The sequence below is a fragment of the Oncorhynchus mykiss genome, chromosome 6 (assembly GCF_013265735.2).
Source record: "Oncorhynchus mykiss isolate Arlee chromosome 6, USDA_OmykA_1.1, whole genome shotgun sequence".
NCBI lineage: Eukaryota > Metazoa > Chordata > Actinopteri > Salmoniformes > Salmonidae > Oncorhynchus > Oncorhynchus mykiss.
The window spans coordinates 37,294,166-37,319,900 of NC_048570.1; the positions used below are offsets into that span (position 1 = coordinate 37,294,166).

Genomic DNA, 25,735 nt, shown 5'->3' on the forward strand with positions numbered 1-25,735 from the left:
TCATGACAACGCCTTCTGGTAGATGAAAGGCTTTCCCAAAAACCTTCTAAGTTATATGTTAACTACAAAGTAGTCTATGCATACCTGGCTGAATTGTATCATGATTATTTACATCAATCCAGTGGTGATTTTTTCAGCAAACTCTGCAAATCACGTGTGCTTCAGAAACATTTCTAACCAAGCAAGGCTCTTGCTGGTAGCACCTAAATTAAAAGGTATCTACACCCATAAATCTACATTTCTGAGATTCTTCCCAGACCTAAAAAAAAAATGTCTCCTGATGTGGTTTAATCATTGTTATGGACTTAGAACCTCCAAATTAGTTGTTTTTCTTTTATTTAAAGTGTGATTTTGAGACTGAAAACCTGAAAAACAGGGAAAATCTGAAACATCGAAAACCAAAATGGAGAAAACGGAATAACGCAAAAAATACAAACGGTTTTATAGGACCCTACATCATATGGCTCAAGATCTATTCCTGGGTTAGTTTTACTTCTTTTGCCAAAACAAAAATGAACTACAGTAACTGTTGGCATTTCATTGTATCGAAACCGAACAGTAACCCCCAAAAACCACAATACGTACTGAACTTTCGGTTTGGTTAACGGTTACACCCCTAGTACTGAACAAACTTTACTGTACTGTACTCTTCTGTGCTGTGCTATGCTGTACTGTACTATACTCTACTTTTCTTTATTGTATTCTATTTTACTGTCCTGTACTGCACTGTATGGTACTGTACTGTGCTGTCCAAACTTGTGAACCCAACTGTGGTTTGTGACTACTATGATTTTCCATTGTAGCCAATTCAATTGCAAAAATTCCATTACCAATTTTTGGGGGAAATTCTTTTACCAATTGGTTTTAATCACTTAATAGTTCATAAACACAATTTAAATCAGTAAAAACACTAACTAATTGATACGTCTACCTTTACTTGGTACTTCTGTGAACTTTCATTATCCTTCTTTCTCATGAAGGAGAGAAATCAGAAAATATCATAAAGATATGTGGGTTTCTGGTAACGGAAATGTTCGTTTAACTTACAGAAGGCAGAAAATGTAAGACCCCCTTTCCACCTGTTTGACCAGAAATCAAAGCCTTTGTTAATTTCTAATTTTTAGGATGGAAAATAGTTGAAAGAGTTATGTATGCCTTAATTTCTCAAAAAATATAGACTATTAGCATTTTCATTTGACACCCAATTTGACATGCTCCTATGAACTTCACGTTGGTGCTCTTGGGTACTTTTACATGGAAATGTCTGTATGTCTAATCACACATTACATCACAGGCATGTCATGATCACATCAAACACATGGTTTCCATTTGTTTGATACCATTGCATTCACTCCACAAATGAGTCACATCACACTTCAGTGACGCTGAGTGCATCATAACAACGCTAGCCAGCTGTTATCTCCCTTGAGAAAACTGCAAATGTTGTCTTGTTTGGGGGAGTGGATCTGTGACTCTTACAGTAACCAAAATAGAGAGACTAAAATATAAAATAAATCAGGTGGAGTTGGAATTGCATCCCTTACCCAGAACACTCAGCTAGTTGAATGGAATTGAGGATGTTTTCACTATGTGAGGATGTACACATTGCTCAATGTGGTGTAATTGAGTTCACTGCAGCACAATAGCTTGAATACACAGTTGTTATTTTCAGTCAGCTTGTTAGCTGATTTAAGAGGGCACCTACACAGCTGCAATCTTAGCAGAGGGCTATTATACATACAATAATAATAGGAACAGTAAGTTTGAATATTTGAGAGAGTAAATACAAAGACCTTCAGGACAATAAAGTGTTAGGAGATTACATTTTATTTAACTAGGCAAGTCAGTTAAGAACAAATTCTTATTTACAATGATGGCCTTGAAACAGTGGGTTCAGGGACAGAAAAACTGATTTTACCTTATCAGCTCAGGGATTTGATCTAGCAACTTTTTGGTTACTGGCACAACGCTGTAACCACTACGCTACCTGCCACCCCTCAATGAAAGCTTAGAAACCTTAAATAAAGAAAATTAAAAATAATTTTGATGTAAACCAATCTCTCTTGTGTGAATTAAACTACTATTTTATATTATTTATATGTTTTTTTATTTAACCTTTATCTAACTAGGCAAGTTAGTTCAGAACAAATTCTTATTTACAATATGGGTCTACCAAAAGGCAAAAGGCCTCCTGCGGGGACGGGGGTTGGGATTAAAAATGTAATTCAATTAAAATATAGGACAAAACACACATCACGACAAGAGAGAAAACACAACACTACATAAAGAGAGACCTAAGACAACAACATAGCATGGCAGCAACACATGACAACACAGCATGGTAGCAATACAACATGACAACAACACGGTAGCAACACAACATGGCAGCAGCACAACATGATAGTAGCACAAAACAGGGTACCAACATTATTGGGCACAGACAACAGCACAAAGGGCAAGAAGGTAGAGACCCCCATACACCACGCAAAGCAGCCAGACACTGTGTTTGTAAACTGTTTGTGTCTACAAGTTTCTAATAGTTGCTTACAGTTGGTTAGGGTTTTTCAAAGTAACATATGAAATTAAGTTGACTTTGTTGTACCAAATGTCAGTAGCCTACTTTGTTCTGCCTATTAATCGTACATTTGTTAAATGAGCCCTCTAAATTCTCAACCTTGTCCAATGCAAGTGGATAGAGAACAGAGCACACATCCAGGACCTCTATACCAGGCGGTGTCAGAAGAAGGCCCTAAAAATTGTCTAAGACTCCAGCCACCCAAGTCATAGACTGTTCTCTCTGCTACCGCATGGCAAGTGTTACCGATGCACCAAATCTGGGACCAACAGGACACTGAACAGCTTCTAGCCCCAATCCATAAGACTCCTAAATGGTTTGTTAAATAGTTAACCCAATAGCTACCCGGACTATCTGCATTGACCCTTTTTCACTAACTTTTATGACTCATCACATAAGTTGCTGCTAATGTTTTTCATTTATCCTGCTACCGAGTCACTCTATCCCTAGTTATATGTATATATCAGTGGCGGTTGGTGCCGTTTAAGATATATATACATTTTTCATGAGCATGGCCTTATTTCTATTACAGCATATTGGACTGTCATTCATATTCCATTCACCCAGCTCAATGTAACATCAATAGGTTTAGGCTACTACATGTTTCTTGAATTTTCCCGATACCCATCAAGAGGTTGCTACAATCTAGCATATGAATGAAAGTTTACAAGTCGAGTGAAATTTGAAATTAATCAAGGTGCCAGATTCAATACTGCATTGCACAATCTTGCCTGCATCTAGCTGATCTACGGTCTAATCATTAGTCTAACCTGTTCAATGAGATTTTCAATTGGACAAATTCAGGTATGTTTATCCCCGTTTCGTTCAGTTTGCTTCTGTTTAAGAAACGTGTTTCAACAGAATCGGCGGAATGAATACACCCCTGATCACACGCAAACACAGTTCACTTTCACAGCAGCCACATACATACAACATGATCCCTTTAATTCTTATATAATTCCTTCTGATATCTACATGCTCTCCTCCTCTCTCCTTTTCCCTTCACTTGTGGACTTCAGTGCACAACACCTCAGCTGTCAGTGACCAGGTGAAAAAAACCTTTCCAAGCCAAACCTTCATATCATAATCGTTAACACACAGCCTACGTTGTCACCATATTAGCTAACATCATAGTCAACATAGCTACTAGAACTAACACATTAGTAAACCAGCTACAATCATGCAGTACAGTCAGCATGCAGTTTAGCAGTTACACCAGCAGGCCCCGGAAGCAATAAATGTGGATAGGTAAAATAAAAAAGGAGCAGACATTGAATATCCCTTTGAACATGTGTCACGCCCTGGTCTAAGTATTTTGTGTTTTTCTTCATGTATTGGGTCAGGCCAGGGTGTGGCATGGGGTTTTTGTATTGTGGTGTGTTTTGTCTTGGGGTTTTGGTGTGTATTTATTGGGATTGTAGCTAGTGGGGTTATCTAGCAAAGTCTATGGCTGTCTGGAGTGGTTCTCAATCAGAGGCAGGTGTTTATCGTTGTCTCTGATTGGGAACCATTTTTAGGCAGCCATATTCTTTGAGTTTGTCGTGGGTGATTGTCCTTAGTGTTGTTGTCCTCTGTGTTAGTTTGCACCAGTTTAGGCTGTTTCGGTTTTCACATTACGTTTATTGTTTTGGTAGTGTTTGTGTTTAGTGTGTTTCTTCATTAAACATGGATTGCAATAGACACGCTGCATTTTGGTCCGACTCTCCTTCACATACTGAAAACCGTGACAGAATCACCCACCACAAAAGGACCAAGCAGCGTGTCAACAGGCAGGAGCAGCCCAAAGAGGAGATGCGTAATAAGGATTTCTGGACATGGGAGGAAATCCTCGACGGGAGAGGACCCTGGGCTAAACCAGGGGAGTGTAGCCGCCCAAAGGTGCAGCAGGAGAAGAGGCAACAGGAGCAGCCCAAAGAGGAGTACAGTATGGACTATACTTCTTGGGAAGAGATAGACAGGTGGGCGGTCGACCCAGGGAGAGTGCCGGAGCCCGCCTGGGATTCGCTGGAGCAGTGCGAGGAAGGTTATCGGAGAATGGAGTTGGCGAAGCGAGCACGGCGGCGCGCAAGGAAGCCCGGGAGTCAGCCCCAAAAATTTATTGGGGGGGGGGGGCTAACAGGGAGTATGGCTACGCCAGGTAGGAGACCTGCGCAAACTCCCTTCTCCAGTGCGGGTGCATAGCCCGGTGCGGTATATTCCAGCTCCGCGTGTCGGCCAGGCTAGATTGAGCGTCGAGCCTAATGCCATGAAGCCGGCTCTATGCATCTGGTCCCCAGTGCATCTCCTTGGGCCGGCTTACATGGCACCAGCCTTGCGCTCGGTGTCTCCGGTTCGCCTGCATAGCCCAGTGCGGGTTATTCCACCTCGACGCACGATAGCCGCCCTCGCCGCACGATAGCCGCACTAGCAGGGCGACCGTGAGCATTCAACCAGGTAAGGTTGGGCAGGCTCGGTGCTCAAGAGCTCCAGTGCGCCTGCACGGTCCGGTCTTTCCAGTACCACCTCCACACCCCAGCCCTCCGGTAGCAGCTCCCCGCACCAGGCTTCCTGTGCGTGTCCTTGGCCCAGTACCACCAGTGCCAGCATCAGGCCTACAGTGCGCCTCGCCTGTCCAGCGCTGCCGGAGCCTTCCTCCTCTCCATCGCTGTCGGAGTCTCCCGCCTGTTTAGCGCTGCCAGAGCTTTCGGCCTCTACAGCGCTGCCGGAGTCTCCCGCCTGTTCAGAACTGCCAGTCTGCAAGGAGCTGCCAGTCTGCAAGGAGCTGCCAGTCTGCAAGGAGCTGCCAGTCTGCAAGGAGCTGCCAGTCTGCATAGAGCTGCCAGTCTGCATAGAGCTGCCAGTCTGCAAGGAGCCGCCAGAGCTGCCAATCTGCATGGAGCCGCCAGAGCTGCCAGTCTGCATGGAGCAGCCAGAGCCGCCAGTTAGCATGGAGCAGCCAGAGCTGCCAGTCAGCATGGAGCAGCCAGAGCTGCCAGTCAGCATGGAGCAGCCAGAGCAGCCAGTCTGCATGGAGCAGCCAGAGCAGCCAGTCTGCATGGAGCTGCCAGTCTGCATGGAGCTGCCAGTCTGCAAGGAGCTGCCAGTCTGCATAGAGCTGCCAGTCCGCAAGGAGCTGCCAGTCTGCAAGGAGCCGCCAGAGCTGCCAATCTGCATGGAGCTGCCAGTCTGCATGGAGCAGCCAGAGCCGCCAGTTAGCATGGAGCAGCCAGAGCTGCCAGTCAGCATGGAGCAGCCAGAGCAGCCAGTCTGCATGGAGCAGCCAGAGCAGCCAGTCAGCATGGAGCAGCCAGAGCAGCCAGTCAGCATGGAGCAGCCAGAGCAGCCAGTCTGCATGGAGCAGCCAGAGCAGCCAGTCAGCGTGGAGCAGCCAGAGCAGCCAGTCAGCATGGAGCAGCCAGAGCTGCCAGTCAGCATGGAGCAGCCAGTCAGCAAGGAGCAGCCAGAGCAGCCAGTCAGCATGGAGCAGCCAGAACTGCCAGTCAGCCAGACTCTTCCAGATCTGCCAGTCAGCCAGACTCTTCCAGATCTGCCAGTCAGCCAGACTCTTCCAGATCTGCCAGTCAGCCAGACTCTTCCAGATCTGCCAGTCAGCCAGACTCTTCCAGATCTGCCAGTCAGCCAGACTCTTCCAGATCTGCCAGTCAACCAGACTCTTCCAGATCTGCCAGTCAACCAGACTCTTCCAGATCCGCCAGTCAGCCAGGATCTGCCAGCCAGCCAGGATCTGGTAGATTCATCAACCTGCCTGAGCTTCCTCTCACTCCTGAGATTCCTCTCACTCCTGAGCTTCCTCTCACTCCCGAGCTTCCCCTCAGTCCCGAGCTGCCTCAGTCCCGATCTGCTCCTCAGTCCAGTGGGGTTCTGGGTGAGGACTACTAGGCCATGGTCGGCGGCGAGGGTGGACTATCCAGGGACGCGAGGAGAGAGGACTAAGACATTGACTGAGTGGGGTCCACTCTTCATTAAACATGGATTGCAATAGACACGCTGCATTTTGGTCCGACTCTCCTTCACATACTGAAAACCGTGACAACATGGTGAAGTTATTAATTACACTTTGGATGGTGTATCAATACACCCAATCACTACAAAGATACAGGCATGGGAGACTCCCCAAACATATGGAAGAAGGTACTCTGGTTAGATGAGACTAAAATTGAGCTTATTGGCCATCAAGGAAAACATTATGTCTGGCGCAAACCCAACACCTCTCATCACCCCGAGAACATCATTCCCACAGTGAAGCATGGTTGTGGCAGCATCATGCTGTGGGGATGTTTTTCATCAGCAGGGACTGGGAAACTGGTCAGAATTGAAGGAATGATGGATGGCGCTAAATACAGGGACATTCTTGAGGGAAACCTGTTTCATTCTTCAAGAGATTTGAGACTGGGACGAAGGTTCACCTTCCAGCAGGTCAATGACCCTAAGCATACTGCTAAATCTGTGGTATGATGTAAAGATTGCTGTACACCAGCGGAACCCATCCGACTTGAAGGAACTGGAGCAGTTTTGCCTTGAAGAATGGGCAAAAATCCCAGTGGCTAGATGTGCCAAGCTTATAGAGACATACCTTAAGAGACTTGCAGCTGTAATTGCTGCAAAAGGGGGCTCTACAAAGTATTGACTTTGGGGGGGTGAATAGTTATGCAATCAAGTTTTCAGTTTTTTTGTCTTATTTCTTGTTTGTTTCACCCCAAAAAATGTTTTGTATGTTCAAAGTTGTAGGCATGTACGTATATGCTTATAAGTCCAATGCCATTATTTTATATGATTTTATAGGAAGAAGAATAAAATGTTCCTCATCAATCTACACACAATACCCCATAATGACAAAGCAAAAATAGGTTTTTAGAAATGTTTGCAAATGTATAAAAAAAAAAACGTATTTACATAACTATTCAGACCTTTTGTCATGAGACTCGAAATTGAGTTCAGCTGCAGCCTGTTTCCATTGGTCATCCTTGAGATGTTTCTACAACTGGATTGGAAATTCAATTGATTGGGCATGATTTGGAAAAGCCCACACCTGTCTATAAGGTTCCACAGTTAACAATACATGTCAGAGCAAAAACCAAGCCATGAGGTCGAAGGAATTGTACGTAGAGCTCAGAGACAGGATTGTATACAGGCACAGATCTGGGGAAGGGTACCAAAAAATGTCTGCAGCATTGAAGGTCCCCAAGAACACAGTGGCCTCCATCATTCTTAAATGGAAGAAGTTTGGAACCACCAAGACTCTTCCTAGAGCTGGTCGCTCAGCCAAACTGAGCAATCAGGGGAGAAGGGCCTTGGTCAGTGAGGTGACTAAGAACCTCTTAAACTCTTACATAGAGTCAAATGAACTTCTTTCAGGGCTGTCGATGTGTCGGCTTGGGGGGGGGGGGATATACACGACTGTGATTATGATCGAAGAGAATTATCTTGGTAGATAATGCGGTCGGCATTTGATTGTAAGTAATTCTAGGTCAGGTGAACAAAAGGACTTGAGTTCCTCTATGTTGTTATGATCACACCACGTCTCGTTAATCATAAGGCATACACCCCCGCCCTTCTTCTTACCAGAGAGATGTTTGTTTCTGTCGGCGCGATGCGTGAAGAAACCAGGTGGCTGTACCGACTCTGATGACGTATCCCGAGTGAGCCATGTTTCCGTGAAACAAAGAACGTTACAATCTCTGATGTCTCTCTGGAAGGCAACCCTTGCTCGGATTTCGTCTACCTTGTTGTCAAGAGACTGGACATTGGCGAGTAGTATGTTCGGGAGCGGTGCGCGGTGTGCCCGTCTACGGTGCCTGACCAGAAGACCGCTCCATCTGCCCCTTCTGCGTCGCCTTTGTTTTTGGTCGTTGGCTGGGATCTGATCCATTGTCCTGGGTGGTAGACCAAACAGAGGATCCACTTCGGGAAAGTCGTATTCCTGGTCTTAATGTTGGTGAGTTGACGTTGCTCTTATATCCAATAGTCCCTCCTGACTGTATGTAATAAAACTTAAGAATTCCTGGGGTAACAATGTAAGAAATAACACATAGAAAAACAAAATACTGCATAGTTTCCTAGGAATGTGAAGCGAGGCGGCCATCTCTGTCGGCGCAGGAAGTTATACTGTATTCTATCTATTTCATCTTAGCCTATGCCGCTCTGTCATTGCTCATCCATATATTTATATTTATATATTCTTAATCAATTCCTTTACTTAGATGTGTGTATTAGGTATCTGTTTTGGAATTGTTAGATATTACTTGTTAGATATTGCTGCACTGTCGGAACTAGAAGAACAAGCATTTCGCTACACTCGCAATAACATCTGCTAAGCATGTGTATGTGACCAAGAAAATTTGATTTGATTTTGATTTTATGTTTTTCAGCGGCAGAGACTGGGAGACTAGTCAGGATTGAGGAAAAGATGAACGGAGCAAAGTACAGAGAGATCCTTGATGAAAACCTGCTCCAGAGCTCTCAAAACCTCAGACTCAACCTCAACCTTAAGCACACAGTCAAGACAACGCAGGAGTGGAATCGGGACACGTCTCTGAATGTCCTTGAGTGACCCAGCCAGAGCCTGGACTTGAACCCGATCGAACATCTCTGGAGATCCAAGATCAACCTTACAGAGCTTGAGAGGATTTGCAGAGAAAAATGGGAGAAACTCCCAAAATACAGGTTTGCCAAGCTTGTAGCTTCATACCCAAGAAGACTCGAGGCTGTAATCACTGCCAAACATGCGTCCAGAAAGTACTGCATAAAGGGTCTGAATACTTATGTAAATGTGACATTTCCGTTTTTTTATACAGTTGCAAAAATGCCTATAAACCATTTTTTTTTTGCTTTGTTATTATGGGGTATTGTGTGTAGATCGTTTCCAAATGCACTATATATTTAGAGTTATTTGGCAACGTTAGTTGTGAAAAACAAAACATATATGGTCTGCATGATGCTATTATGGGCTATTGATAATTTGAGAAAGTCCGAAAAAAAAGCTTGTGGTTTGTTCCTTGCCTCAGGCTGCACAGATGTTTTCTCATCAAGTGATCATATTTCCACCCATCATGCTATTCTGAATTTAATCTTGTCTTTGCTAATATGTCATCTGAATGCACTCCAACATCAAATGGAGGCCGCGCGCTTTCCCGCAGGTCCGTTTTTCTATGATGCCAGATTGACTACTTCGGTTTTATAGCGGAGCTGTGTTTAATGTGAGCAGCTGATAAATATAACAACACTTATTTCACTTCACACATGAGCATGCTCTGGCTGTGCGAGAGGTGATATTCCGCCGAAACTCTGTATGCCATTGGCTCTCCAACCCTGTTCCTGTAGCTACCCCAGTGCTTAATTTGGGAAACCAAGTGAAATCTGTTCGGGAACATCGATAGTAGCATGTTTTCGCAATGAAAATATTTCACTAAACTATTGACTGCGTGCTCGTGGAAGGAATAAAGGAGAACGAAGGAATAATGTAAAGGAGAGAAAGGAGGAGATGGAAACGCACGGTGGTGAGATATTCTGTGGCTAAAGGTGTCTGCCCATTAATTATGAAAATATACTAATTTCCCTAGTAGGCTATTCAAAATCAAATTCACTACCATTTCTAATTGTAAACTGCCCTACACAATCAATGAACTAACAGTATCCCCTAGGGCTGGCTGTTCTCTCCCAGACTCTTGGATATAAATGTTGGAGTGTATCGTAAGGTAACCAATCCATCAAATGTGCATAATAATACAGTCCACACTCAAGGCGAATACTCAAACTTGTTTACTTTTGGAGTAAAGGCTAGACCAAGTTTGTAGCAAAGACATCTTAAAGCAGTTTTGTTGTGTGCTTTTCTGCTATGGGTAATATGTTGTAGGTTATGTATTGTGTAACAGCATCACAATAATAATTTGAATTCATGTTTTTCCTTCGTGCTTGGGCTCACAAGTCTATGCATAAGCTCCAATAGGCTATGCATGAGGTGTATTTAATTAATAATCACCTTAGAAAGCGCTGTCCATTTCGTTTTGTTGTGTTAGACTTTGAAACAACATCCGCAACGACCATTGTTTTTCACTCAGTTTCAACCTGCTTTCGAACTTTCTTCAAATTGATCATCACAGTGAGGTGAGTTTTTAAAGCATGATACTTTTGCTTTGATGTCAGAGTGGTTAGAGGGACAATAGAGCACTGAGTACCAGGCCATTACAACCTGATGGTGGTTAGGGTACTATCAATGCATGTCCTGAGTGCATAAGAGATTACCTTAACTCGCGTGGAATTTTACTGCGGTCATGACTCCCGGTGTGATGGTAATACTGTCACTGCAACAGCCCTAATCTTATGTGGCCTAGTTACAGTTTTGACTTAAATCGGCTTGAAAATCTATGGCAAGATTTGAAAATGCCTGTCTAGCAATGATCATCAACCAACTTCACAGATCTTGAAGAATTTTTAAAGAATAATGTGCAAATATTGTACAATCCAGGTGTGCAAAGCTCATAGAGATTTACCCAGAAAGACTCACAGCTATAATTGCTGCCAAATGTATTGACATGTAGTGGCTAGGGTTCATTATTCTAAATGGCCACTTCTATAAACACCCAAATACAGGTTTGGTTCCTTATGGGTTTCCATAGATGTGGCATTTTATCATCTGGAACCTTAGCGACTACATAAGTAGAAAACTATAGCTCTACTAGGTGTCTTCCATCAAGCGCCATCACCTGTCCTAATGAGTTAGTGACACCATTTTTACCCATAACCCCTCATTCTCTATTCTTACAGGTCAACCATAGGTGTCCACCTGGTGTCACAATAGCATCCATAAAAGGCTTCTAATATAAATACTGTATTTAACATAATGAACAGTTTACATACATTCCTCTACAATAATAAGCATTCTCAATAGATTTCTATATCTTTCATAAATCAACCCAAATAAGTCGCTAACATCGAAACGGTTCTAACACTTACGTAAATGAGATATTTCTGTATTTCATCTTCAATAAATGTGCTAACATTTCATTATGGGGTAATGTGTGTAGATGGGTGAGGAGAAAAAAATCAATGTTATCCATTTTTAATTCAGGCTGTAACACAACAAAATGTGGAACAAGTAAATGGTATTTGAATACTTTCTGAAGGCACTGTTTGTCAGGTTGCTGAGTTAGCCTGAGCATTGACACCTCGTGGTAGAGATCAAGCCCTCTGGTCACAGATGTTCCTGTAGGCTTGATAGAAATGCTGTCAAGCTCAAGATCAGATCACTGCCATTGAAGTGAAGGGTAAGACAGAATGACACGTTTTTTAAACTTGCTGATCCAATTGATCAGCTTCATTTTTCAGTTTACCACCCCTTCATCCCTGTCTGTGAGGAATTATAGCAACCCAGTAAAAAATATCAAATATTCAGCTTGACCTTTTAAATATTAGGAAATGTAATCATCACCATCTGTTGTTGCACCACTGCTTGAAACTCCCCGCTTAATAAGTGGGCTCACAGGGAAGAGATTAAGCATGTTTATATTTCAGAGCCATAAAAGTCAAAAATTCTCCAGAGTAAATATGAGTCTGTCAAGCAGTGATGATGTCTGACGTGTGTGTGTTTGCCCCAGTGTCCCCTGCAGCGGAGCGTCTCCGCTATATCCTGGGAGAGGATGATGACATGCCCAACCCCACCCTCTTCACTGAGATGGACACGCTGCAGCAGGACGGGGACGAGCTGGAGTGGAAAGAGTCTGCTAGGTGACTTCTGACCCATAAATTACACACACACACAGACATACAGAAACATAATAGAAACGCACGCCAAAAGCCAGCCTTGACAGCCAATATCAAGAAGTTGACGGTCTGTTATAGTTATAACTATGAACTTCTGAGTCACCTGTATTGTAGACTCATTTATATTTTGACGTGCGTATGGTGATACCAAAAATACATTTCATAGAACAAATGATCCTATTCCTTTAGCATAGACGGATGTCATTCCAGAACCCACCAATTTTGTCATGCATTTCATGTTTATTATGGCATGCATGATGAATGAATGTCTGATTGTTAGCATGTGTCATTCCCAAGACAAGCAGTCAGTGTTTACATCCTACCAGCTTTGACATGAGTGATTTGTCCCTTCCAACTCATGCCCTCTTTCTGACCTGGGGTCCAGGTGGGTGAAGTTTGAGGAGAAGGTAGAGGACGGAGGGGAGAGGTGGAGCAAGCCCCATGTGTCCACCCTGTCCCTGCACAGTCTGTTTGAGCTCAGGACCTGTCTACAGACCGGCACTGTGGTGCTGGATCTGGAGGGATACTCACTGCCTCAGATAGTTGGTGAGCATCACAAATTCCCCTTTACAGAGCGCTAATGCATGTGTAGCCGATGTGAAATGGCTAGCTAGTTAGCGGTGGTGCGCGCTAATAGCGTTTCAGTCGGTGACGTCACTTGCTCTGAGACCTTGAAGTAGTGGTTCCCCTTGCTCTGCAAGGGCCGCGGCTTTTGTGGAGCGATGGGTAACGATGCTTTGAGGGTGACTGTTGATGTGTGCAGAGCGTCCCTGGTTTGCGCCCAGGTCGGGGCAAGGGGACGGACGTAAAGTCTATACTGTTACACATGCCAAATAAGTGTTGTGTGATTCTTACCTAATGTTTAGAGATAGTACTGTTAACAATTTCAAGTCTCTGTCACAAATGACAAGCAGAGTTTTTACCCCTTCTAAGAACAGTTAGCCTAGTGTGTGCAGTGTATTTCAGTGATGCTAGCAGCATCCAGTAGTTGACAGGAAAGGCATTATGGTACCAACAAGGAAATTAACTGTTGGTTGTGAGTGATACTACAAACAGTACTAAGACAACGTTCTCCTGCAGATGAAATCATTGAGCGGCAGATAGACGAGGGCATGTTGTCTCCTGACCTGAGAGAGAAGATCAGCTTTGTCCTCCTGAGGAAGCACAGGCACCAGACCAAAAAGCCCATCCACCGCTCTCTGGCTGACATGGGCAAGGCCAGCGGTGGTGGTGCCCGTGAGTGTCCCTCTGCTCTATGGTCAAGAATGGCCATCGGTATTCCTATACACATTATAGTACTGCCGAAGGTTTAAATTTGTAGCCTATGTATACACATAAATATATATATTATGCCCACTGCACAGGCTTTCTTACACTTTCTTTAATTGCAAATTATCAACCACAAAAAAATGTATGCAGTCCTCTCAGTTTTATTCAGTTGAATTAAATAGACTATAATTTATCCTTGGGGATAAAGTTTATCTCCTTAAACAGTCTCCTGTCTTCCTTACTTGAATTTCCTCCTCAGCTCGTAGTCCAGGGGCAGCGGCCGCATTCAACCGCTCCACAGAGGACCTACGCATGAAATCAGGAGGCTATGGTCGTCTGCGTGAGTCTCTCTCTCATCATCTTTCTAGAGCCTGTCTGTTTCTTTTTCTCTTTCTTTCATGCTCTCTTCCTGTGACTTCTTGTATCGCTCTTAAAGATGCACTCTGCAGAAATCGCTCCTCCATTTCCTAGTGGCTAAAATTCTAATAGTTTGCTTAATTTCAGTTTATATGACAAAACAAGCAAGTATAGTGTAGAGAATCATTGTTCCATCTAAACACTATGAAATATATTTTCCATAACTGAAAATCTAGTATTTTCAGCTGTTTGAAGCTGGTGTACAAAACCAAAAGTAAAAGACTTGCTTTCAATGAGACTAACAGATCTTGAACATACATTTCTATGTGAATTTGGTCGGGTCACCCAAAAAGTGACATATTGCAGCTTTTAATATCAAATGATTTGCCGCTCTCTTTTTAGATGTGTTTGAAGCGATATAGAATACTACAGGGTCCTCCCTAAAGAATGTACGAGAGGCGTAAAAAATATACAGTACCAGTCAAAAGTTTGGACACACCTACTCATTCTAAGGTTTTTCTTTATTTTTACTATTTTCTACATTGTAGAATAATAGTGAAGACATCAAAACTATGAAATAACACAGAATCATGTAGTAACCAAGAAAGTGTTAAACAAATCAAAATATATGTTATATTTTATATTCTTCAAGGTAGCCACCCTTTGCCTTGATGACAGCTTTGCACACTCTTGGCATTCTCTTAACCATCTTCATGAGGTAGTCACCTGGAATGCGTTTCAATTAGCAGGTGTCCCTTGTTAAAAGTTAATTTGTGGAATTTCTTTCCTTAATCTGTTTGAGTCAATCAGTTGTGTTGTGACAAGGTAGGTCACAACACAACAACACACAAGTAGATAGCCCTATTTGGTAAAGACCAAGTCCATATTATGGCAAGAACAGCTTAAATAAGCAAAGTGAAACGACAGTCCATCATTACTTTAAGACAAGAAGAACTTTGAAAGTTTCCTCTAGTGCAGTCGCAAAAAACATCAAGCGCTATGATAAAACTGGCTCTCATGAGGACCACCACAGGAAAGGAAGACCCAGAGTTACCTCTGCTGCACCTCAGATTGCAGCCCAAATAAATGCTTCACGGAGTTCAAGTAACATACATATCTCAACATCAACTGTTCAGAGGAGACTGTGTGAATCAGGCCTTCATGTTCGAATTGCTGCAAAGAAACCACTACTAAAGGACACCAATAAGAAGAATAAACTTGCTTGGGCCAAGAAACACGAGCAATGGACATCTGTCCTTTGATCTTATGAGTCCAAATTTGAGATTTCTGGTTCCAACCTCTGTGTCTTTGTGAGATGCGGAGTAGGTGAACGGATGATCGCCGCATGTGTGATTTCCACTGTGAAGCATGGAGGAGGAGGTGTGATGGTGTGGGGGTACTTTGCTGGTGACATAGTCAGTGATTTATTTAGAATTCAAGGCACACTTAATTAAACAGCATGGCTACCACAGCATTCTGCAGCAATACTTCATCACATCTGGTTTGCGCTTAGTTGGACTATCATTTGTTTTTCAACAGGACAATGACCCAAAACACACCTACAGGCTGTGTAAGGACATTTTGACCAAGAAGGAGAGTGATGGAGTGCTGCATCAGATCACCTGGCCTCCGCAATCACCCGACCTAAACCCAATTGAGATGGTTTGGGATGAGTTGGACCGCAGAGTGAAGGAAATGCAGCCAACAAGTGCTCAGCATATGTGGGAACTCCTTCAAGACTGTTGGAAAAGCATTCCAGATGAAGCTGGTTGAGAGAATGCCAAGAGTGTGCAAAGCTGCCGTCAAGGCAAAGGGTGGCTACTTTGAAGAATCTAAAATATTACATATATTTTGATTTGTTTAACACTTTTTTGGTGACAACATGATTCCATATGTGTTATTTCACAGTTTTGATGTCTTCGCTATTATTCTAAAATGTAGAAAATAGTAAAAATAAATAAAAACCCTTGAATGAGTAGGCGTGTCCACACTTTTGACTGGTACTGTATTTTTACTTTATTTGTTATCATATAAGGCCATATTTTGCTCTAGATTGCAGGAAACTGCAGTTACAGGTGTTAAAAAATGAAAAAACCTCGGAGTCCAAAGGGGGGCATTGACCCCTCCTGGCCTCCTCCCCAGCCATACTCAGCAGCACCTGCTTGTTAAAAAAAATCCAGAGGAGAAGTGATAATATGTAATCTTCTTCAGGTCATGAATTCATTTCATTTGAAAAAGAAAAACTCAGTTGATTTGCACGTGTCTTTGATACATAGAACACTCTCCATATCCTCAACATTGATATGATCAATTGTTCACATGTACTGTGTTGCTTTACAGGTCATGCCCATAGTAGGAGTATGAATGACATTGCAGACACTCTGAGCACAGACCAGGTGACCCACTAATGCAACATTACAACTCAGCAGGCTCAATTCATTCAAACATCCTTGCAGAGCGAAACTGCAGGTTTTATAGAATTATTGTCATAAAATAATTTAGGTCTTATAATCTAAGTTAATTTAGGGTAGTTACATTACTTAAAATGTGCACTTCCTCTGTGCAGAAATAACATTAGTTTTCCGCAACGATGTTTGATTGAATTGCAACCAGAGTGTTTGTAGGAATTCATATTCCTTCTTTTGCAATGGCAAAACGTGTTGAGTTTGTGTATACATACAGTATGTGTTTGTGCCGAATTTTCAATATCCATTTAACCAGTAAATGTGCTGAATTTGACATGTACATTTTAATTAAGTGTGGCAAGCAGCTGTACGCTGCAGAGGATTTGTATTGCAGTTGTATTTCATTGTTGCCATGGGAACGCGATGAGAGTCAGCATTGTTATAATTCTCATAAAATATTTGATTGGGTTCGTTTTAGTGTTGGTGTCACAGAGCAGTTGGGAGCAGGCTGCTTCACAATTCAGTCTTTTCTTAGGAGAATTCTTCTTTAAAAGGAGAATTCAAACCCAGTGAGACAGACGAACTCTCTTTAATTCCATTGTTAGCAGGGTTATTATGCTGTGAATGATGGAGGATGGGTCAGGCGTGTTGTGCTAAGCATTGGGTTAAAACGAATGCCTCTGACAATTTTTATGCCCAAATAATTGTCTTGAGATAATGTTCTGGACAAATACGTCGGGTTTAACTCAGTAGATATGCAAATTAATACATCTCTGGGTACTTGACTGTTTCTGCATCTATTTGGCTAGCGTAACGCAAAAACAGACTGGCTTCCAGGCTATCCCAATGTTTTTAAACTACCCTCACTGTTTAGTCTATGGTTGAGTGGTTTATACTACACGTAGGGGTATACATACGTACAGTAAATCATGTACCAGTGTGCTAGTGATACCGTTGGCCACGTTTCCTTCACACATTCAAGTCCCAGGCTACATTAATTAGAATTGACGCTCAGAGACCAATTTTGTTATCCAGCAAAAACATATGCTGCCAGAAGAGCAGTGAGGTGAAATGTAATTATGTTTTTCAAACAGATCATGGAGTGGATAGATAGAAGCCTAAAGGCATTGTTAGAGCACAATGACAATGTCAAGAAGGATAAATCTATTATATGCACATATTGTATGGTTTCACTGTCATATTTGAATAATTTATTAGTGTCATATTTATCTGGGTATATAAAAAATAACTAGGACTTGAACTTGAAGATATGATGCAATTTCACCTCAAATGTGTTTTGTCAGTTATGCTGACAAGAAATCCAGTGTCCATACCCTACAGTATATGCCACGATGTATCAACTATTTTTGACTCCCTCCCTCCCTCCATAGCTAAGGAATAAGTTCATGAAAAAGATCCCTAGAGATGCTGAGGCATCAAATGTGCTAGTGGGTGAGGTGGACTTCCTGGATAAACCCTTTGTAGCCTTTGTCCGCCTGGCACAGGCCACCACTCTGGGAGGACTTACAGAGGTTCCTGTGCCCACCAGGTAATGGCTGTCTGCCTGCCTGTCTGACACATTACCATGTCTATTCATATTACCCTTTACTCCTCTCTGTCTATCTGTGTGTTTCTCTCGCTCTCTCTCTCTCTTTTTGTCTGTCTCTCGTCTTTTTCTCCGTATTTGTTCTTATACCCATGCAAATGTATTTTGTGAGCCCTAAACCATTTTTGAGGTGTCTATTTTATCCACACTACCTAATCTAACCTTGGTTGAATGCACTGACTGTAAGTCGCACTGGATAAGTTTCTGCTAAATGACAAAAATGTACAAAATGTGGTCTGTGGTCTAACATACTTTACACATACTGTAAATAGTTGCTGCCTTACTTTCTCCTTTGCGTCTGTTCTCATGCCCAAGCGAGCACATCTTTTGACATTTTGTGAGCCGTTGTTGAGGTACCTTTTTCCCCACACTACCACAGATTCCTGTTTATTCTGTTGGGGCCCACAGGAAAAGCCAAGTCCTATAATCAGATCGGTCGAGCCATAGCTACTCTAATGGTGGATGACGTAAGTGTCTGTCAATGCTTCCTTTTTTTTCTTGAATACAGATGACATGGAAATACAGGCTTGATTGTCTGGCAACTTGAGTCAGCCAAAAATGTGTGGACTTCACATACTGATAATGAGGCCACCATGGCTTGCTGTTGGTAACGGTCAGCCTCTCCTGTCACTATCATGGGGAAAAAACATTGAATGTCAGACAGGCAACAGCCTGTTATTTCACCATAAAAGACAGGTGTTTTAAACAGAGTCCCACCATGGTCATAAATTAGGAACAGTTCCCAGGGTTTGTATCCCATTACTAATAGTAATAATAGTAATAATTTCTCTTCCCCCCCAGCTTTTTAGTGATGTGGCGTACAAGGCTAGAGATCGAGAAGATCTGATTGCTGGTATAGATGAGTTCTTGGATGAGGTGATTGTGCTGCCGCCCGGCGAGTGGGACCCCAAAATCCGTATCGAGCCACCTAAGAAGGTGCCCACGGCTGACAAGAGGTTGGAGTCATATTTAGGTTTTATAATCTAGTTTAATCTATGTTAGATCCATTACCTAATCATTTCCCCACATTTAAAAAAAGTCACCTCTAAGACCCAGATATGAGGTCCTTCTCAGTATTTCTGTCATCAACACTTCCCTTCCCTCTCTTCCTGTGTGTATTCCCTCTGTTTACAGGAAGTCAGTGCACTCTCTGAATGAGCTGGGTCAGCCGAACGGTACGGCGGGAGGAAGTGGAGGCCACTCTGAGGATGAGGAGATGCCAGTGGCTCACGAACTGGGAGAGGAGCTGGCACACACTGGGAGGTAGGCTACTGGTTGAGGACTGGGATTGACATCTTTTACATGTACGTTAGGAGACTAGGAAGAATGATAACATGAAAGGAACTGGGTCTGAACTGGGATAACGAGAAATGCCACTGAGTGAATTGAGATATGAGGTAGAGTACTTGAGTGGAACTGGTACTAGAGTTGGCCTTTAAAGAGACATTTGGACATCTAAATGTGCTTGAAAACATCATGTCTCTTGTTAATTCACATTGGGAACATTCACCCAGTGGATGGATTAGGGACAGATCACAATTTACTGGGGGGGGGGGGGGGGGGGGGGGGGGTCTAAAATAGGGGAGGGTTGTCAAACTTTTTTTTTTGCTTTGGGGAGGGTTGTGTATTTTTTTTTATTGGGCACAGGGGAGGGTAGTATGTTTTTTCCTGGTTTACATTTGCTCCTTTGGAGGTTTTAAGTTATAATTTATTCCATCATAGACACATTTCCTCATCCGCTTGCATGCGCCTCCCCAATAGAAAGGAAGGTGTTTTGGTACTTCCCATATGCATTGTGCTTTTCCGTGTGCAAATGTTTACTATACCACAGTATATTCTAACAGTCTAACGGTCTATCCTGCCCTCTATCCACCATTCATAGTGACAATAGTGGTAGGTGGATAATTGTCCAGATCTGAAATAGGCCAACGAGCAATCATAACACACATAAAAACATTCAAGTCTGCATCAATTTTTTTTTATATGAATCGACAGGAGCAAATAGGAATAGCTGTCACGACTTCCTCCGAAGTTGGTCCCTCTCCTTGTTCGGGCGGCGTTCGGCGGTCGACGTCACCGACCTTCTAGCAATCGCCGATCCACTTTTAATTTTCCATTGGTTTTGTCTTGTCTTCCATCACACCTGGTTCCAATTTCATCAAGTACATGTTGTGTATTTAACCCTCTGTTCCCCCCCATGTCCTTGTCCGTAATTGTTTGTTGTAGTGCTTGTGCACGGTATGCTGGTATGTACTGGGTTTTGTTTGACCCATCTATTGCATTATTCTGTTGACGGTGGTTTATGGTTATTAGACACAACCGTTGTGAATCCGTTTCCGCTCTCCTGCGCCTGACTTCTCTGCCGCCAGTAGCGTCGCATTACAATAGCTGATAGGCAGTGCAGAGGCCAGGTGCATCATTGCGCATGAAAGAACAGTGAAGACATGAGACACACAGCTAAAATCTCCCCTGTTGATCTTGTTTAGGGACAATACAATGATTCTACCTAGATTAGCCTACAACATCACAATGCAATTAATAATTGCATTATTGTTTAAAAGTGAGTACAACATTCTATAGCCTACTCTAGGCTGAAGTGAAAATGGAATTTGAATAACAGACCAGTTGTGGGTCCACTCAAAAGTTTATAAGGTCTAGAAAGACACAGTAGCAGGCCAGTCTGGCTGTATTTTTACTTCTGATACTGAATATGCTGTCTGTTTCACATCATCATTCTCCCAAGTTGTCCTATAATAATGTGGCCACATATGCTCCCAGCAGGCCCAATTATTCAGGAAAGCTTAACACATGCTCAGCCTCCTCTCCAATCCGAGCGGCTATTCCTCGCACACCTAGAACCTAACACTTCAATAGAGCCTAAATATTTATCATTTAACTTTTAAAATGTATGACTTTTTATATGTGGCATAAACACAGCCAGTCACAATGTTTTAATCCGAGAAGGCTACTTCAAAAGTCTCCTGTCGGCATGTCCACAATCAACCAAAATGTAATTCCAGCGTCCTCAAAATGGCTCGACATTAACCAGGTTTCCATCCAACCTTCTTATGCGAGTAAAGTAGCCTACGTGTCTGATAAATGTCACTACACCATGGCAAAGCATGCGGTTTATGAGGCTACAGATTAAATCAATTATGATGAACTTCAGAGGGTGGTGAAAGTGCACAGTGATGAGGTCGATGCTCCTTTCAATAAATATTGAGGGTCTTATTTGATGTGCACTACGTATTTACACACAGACTTTTATCTGCAACAAGTCAATTTGACGGAAACACAAGTCTGATGGGAAAATGCTCCAGGGTTTCCCTTCGCTGGTAATTGCTGGCATTTGGCTGATAAAAAAATTAAAAACTGATAAATAACATTGTAGCAGGCCAAATTGTCCAAGAGAGATTGTCTATCATAGCTGACACCCCGAATTTGCGCTTCAGCACCATTCTCTCGTGCCTTGCGTACACATGTGCCTGCTTCTGAGGAGAGAGAGCGCAAGAGAGGAGCCTTGGCCTAGGCCACCGTTGATTGCAAAGATGGAGGCCTTTTTCATTGACGTAAAACCAAAGTTAGAGAAAGAGTATGCCTATAGTGAAAAGAGGGGGAAATAATGTTTTAATATTGTAGTGGACTAAGATGAGAAGAATGCAGTGTACTGTACGACTCCTTATTTAGGTAGGATTCAATTTTAAAACTTACATTTATTTATAATAATTCGTTTTTTATCCTTTTTATTATTATCATTGTATGTCATTGTTATTATTGTAAGCCTATTTACTGAACAAAAATATATACGCAACATGGAACAATTTCAACGATTTACAGAGTTACAGTTCATATAAGGAAATCAGTCAATTGAAATAAAGTAATTAGGCCCTAATCTATGGATGTCACATGACTGGGCAGGGGAGCAGCCAGGGGTGGGCCTGGGAGGGCATAGGCCCACCCACTTGGGAGCCAGACAGTTTTTCCCCACAAAAGGTCTTTATTACAGACATAAATACTCCTCAAATTCATCAGCTGTCCGGGTGGCTGGTCTCAGATGATCCCTCAGGTAAAAAAGCCAGATGTGGAGGTCCTGCGCTGGCGTGGTTACACATGATCTGCGGTTGTGAGGCCGGTTGGACATACTGACAAATTCTCTAAAACACCGTTGGAGGTTTATGGTAGAGAAATGATCATTCAATTATGTGGCAACAGTTCTGGTGGACATTCATGTAGTAAGCATGCTAATTGCATGCTCCCTCAAAACTTGAGACATCTGTTGTAAAACTGCACATTTTAGAGTGGCCTTTTATTGTCCCCAGCACAAGGTGCACCTGTGTAGCGATCGTGCTGTTTAATCAGCTTCTTGATATTCCACACCTATCAGCTGGACGGATTATCTTGGCAAAGGAGAAATGCTCACTAACAGGGATGCAAACAAATTTGTGCACAAAATTTGAGAGAAATAAGCTTTTTGTGCATATGGAACATTTCTGGGATATTTTATTTCAGTACATGAAACATGGGACCAACACTTTATATGTTGTTGTGTTTATATTTTTGTTCAGAATATTAATTGAAACCAGTTCTTAAATCAGCATAACCTGTTTTGTTTAATTCTGTTTAAACATTTAAATTGCTAAATTCCATTAGATCTGTCTTTTTTAATTGTGTGCCCCATATATAGTTCAAGATAAGTTATAAGTAGCCTATGTCTGTCATTTGTTGGGTATGGTAGGCACTTGCCTTTGTTGATAGCCTAATTGCTGCAATATAGCCTGTTCAAAACTTGTATGAAGGTTTAAATCAGTTCACAAGTTTGCAATTTGATGAACAGAAATAGATAGACATCTGTTACAAAACACCAAAACGTTTAATTACATTCAGAGATTGTCAAGCCAAGCCTTTGATCCTGGTTAAGCCTCCAAGGTAGGGAGGGATGTGTTTTCTGATTGTCTATTTATTGTGGTGTTGAAAACACAACCCATGTCGGTATGTTTTCGTTATTGGTTGTGTTGGTGGAAAATTTGTTGCAAACAGTATATTTTATATAATTATAAACAAGCCATCAAAAAGTTGAAAATCTGATTTTCCCCATAGCTGTTCATTGTCTGCAACCGGCTCGGATTATGAAGTAATGAAACATGCAGGGAGAGTGAGCTCTTGTGGTGGTCGGCGAACCCTCAATCTTCTGGCTCATAGCCCGGCGTGGCATCGACTGGGCAACAAAAGCAAAGTAGATATCCACGTTGATAAGCACAGGGTCGCTACAGTTATTGTTATTTGTGGTCGTAAAACATTATTTTGAGTTAATTCTATGAAGGTGGAGGGTGTTCAATTTATTTTACAGTACAAGGTGAGGGTCATATGAAAATATTTTTGACGCTGGGGAGGGGGGTGCAATTTATTTTATGACACCTTGAGTTGGACCCCTCCTGGTCAAGCGTTCAGTAATATACTCTTAGAAAAAAGGGTTCCAAAGAGGTTCTTCGGCTGTCCCCATAGGATCATTTTTTTGGGGGTTCCAGGCAGAACCCCTTTTGGTTCCATGTAGAGGCCTCTGTGGAAAGGGTTCTACATGGAACCCAAAAGAGTTCTATCTGGAACCGAAAGGGTTGTACCTGGAACCAAAAAGGGTTCTTCAAAGGGTTTTCCTATGAGTACAGCCGAATAACCCCTTTAGGTTCTAGATAGCAAAATCCAAGAGTGTAGCCATGATAATCTCGTCTCCATTCCTCATCGGCCTGATATTATAGTTTTAAATCATCATCGGTTCAATTGGCCCATCCTGTCACACTGTGAAACGACAGACAGACTGAAATGAAGTGAGTCCGTGTGATGCATAAAACAGGTGATAATGAATTTCAAACAGAGTATGTGCACCACCCTTACCAAAGTGTTTGTGTCTGTGACAAGCACTTTGTGACAATTGCTGATGTATAAACTGGCTTTATAAAATATATTTGATTTATTGACTGTGTCTGTGTCACGTTCTGCATCATAACCAGAGGGTTTGTGTCTGTGCCTGTGTCCGTGACAGGTTATGTGGAGACCATAGTGTTTGTAGCTGTGTCAGGCTCTGCATCATTACCAGAGTGTCTGTGTTTTTGTCAGGTTCTGCGGAGGTCTGTTTCTGGACATGAAGAGAAAGCTGCCCTGGTTTCCTAGTGACTTTTACGAAGGCTTCCATATCCAGTCCATCTCTGCAGTCCTCTTCATCTACCTGGGCTGCATAACCAATGCCATCACCTTTGGAGGCCTGCTGGGGGATGCCACAGACAACTATCAGGTAGAGCTGATGTAGCTTGAACTCCAGAACTGTTGTGCTAACATTCTACCCCTTGTAAGCTGTGTCAAATGACAACAAGTTTGGCATATTTACGGAGTAAAATGAGTGAATCGTCGTTAGCACAAACAGACTGAGTTAGGGCTTATGACCCTTGAATTAATTTAAATGGAGTTAATTTACTGATTCAAAAAAAAATGTATCTGAGTCGATGATTTGCTAAAGAATGTTTTTAGTATGGAACATGTGCCAAAAAAATTGTATGGTAGCTAACTCACTCTAGGTGATATATGTGTGTGACGGATGGGAACAGGGACTGCACTAAATCCATTTGTTCAGCTCAACACATACTGAAACCATTTAGGATAAGTGCTCTGGCTGGCTGCTACTGATGATTCGCACAGACTGTCTGTCAGATTGAAATATAGCAGGCTCATACTGCCTTTCTCTAACACATTCACAACCACTTCTCTCTGTCTGTCTCTCTTCATTTTCCCACTCCATCTCTCTCTCCCTACTCTCTCCCCTACCCTGTTTCTCCCCCTGCCCTACCTTCTCTCTCTCCTCTATATCAGGGTGTGATGGAGAGTTTCCTGGGCACAGCGTTGTCAGGAACAGTGTTCTGTATGTTTAGTGGTCAGCCCCTCATCATCCTTAGCTCCACTGGACCCATCCTCATCTTCGAGAAACTGCTCTTCGAATTCAGCAAGTGAGTGAGAGCTCAACCCCACTTCAAAGTCAGACACTGTAGCCAAGGGGTGTCGAACTCATTTTGCCCTGGGGGCTGCATTCATTCTTCAACGAGGTCCGGAAAGCCGCACTGACATTTTTTAATATTTCCTTGCTGTCAGACTTTTCTAAACATTGTCCTCTATCCATCGTTTTTTGAATTTTCGATGCTCCCTGCCTGACTGTTTATTGATTATTAGTGAGCTGGACAGTCAAGAAACTGTATGAACATACAGTGGGGAGAACAAGTATTTGATACACTGACAATTTTGCAGGTTTTCCTACTTACAAAGCATGTAGAGGTCTGTAATTTTTATCATAGGTACACGTCAACTGTGAGAGACGGAATCTAAAACAAAAATCCAGAAAATCACATTGTATGATTTTTAAGTAATTAATTCGGATTTTATTGCATGACATAAGTATTTGATACATCAGAAAAGCAGAACTTAATATTTTGTACAGAAACCTTTGTTTGCAATTACAGAAATCATACGTTTCCTGTAGTTCTTGACCAGGTTTGCACACACTGCAAGCAGGGATTTTGGCCCACTCCTCCATACAGACCTTCTCCAGATCCTTCAGGTTTCAGGGCTGTCGCTGGGCAATACAGACTTTCAGCTCCCTCTAAAGATTTTCTATTGGGTTCAGGTCTGGAGACTGGCTAGGCCACTCCAGGACCTTGAGATGCTTCTTACAGAGCTACTCCTTAGTTGCCCTGGCTGTGTGTTTCAGGTCGTTGTCATACTGGA

The 25,735-nt window shown here is 42.6% G+C and overlaps 1 protein-coding gene across 1 annotated transcript in view; it reads left to right on the top strand.

Moving 5' to 3' along the window:
• The first annotated feature begins 12,178 nt into the window (after positions 1 to 12,178).
• The window catches only part of slc4a5a (solute carrier family 4 member 5a), a 31,356-nt gene continuing 17,799 nt past the window's right edge, over positions 12,179 to 25,735 (top strand). The window contains exons 1-11 of the mRNA XM_036981745.1: positions 12,179 to 12,298; positions 12,720 to 12,880; positions 13,415 to 13,564; positions 13,863 to 13,943; positions 16,301 to 16,356; positions 17,757 to 17,914; positions 18,351 to 18,438; positions 18,773 to 18,927; positions 19,106 to 19,234; positions 24,083 to 24,257; positions 24,830 to 24,963. Coding sequence (XP_036837640.1) covers positions 12,219 to 12,298; positions 12,720 to 12,880; positions 13,415 to 13,564; positions 13,863 to 13,943; positions 16,301 to 16,356; positions 17,757 to 17,914; positions 18,351 to 18,438; positions 18,773 to 18,927; positions 19,106 to 19,234; positions 24,083 to 24,257; positions 24,830 to 24,963 — 1,367 coding nt within the window. The 5' untranslated portion in view covers positions 12,179 to 12,218. The remainder of the gene's footprint in view (positions 12,299 to 12,719; positions 12,881 to 13,414; positions 13,565 to 13,862; positions 13,944 to 16,300; positions 16,357 to 17,756; positions 17,915 to 18,350; positions 18,439 to 18,772; positions 18,928 to 19,105; positions 19,235 to 24,082; positions 24,258 to 24,829; positions 24,964 to 25,735) is intronic.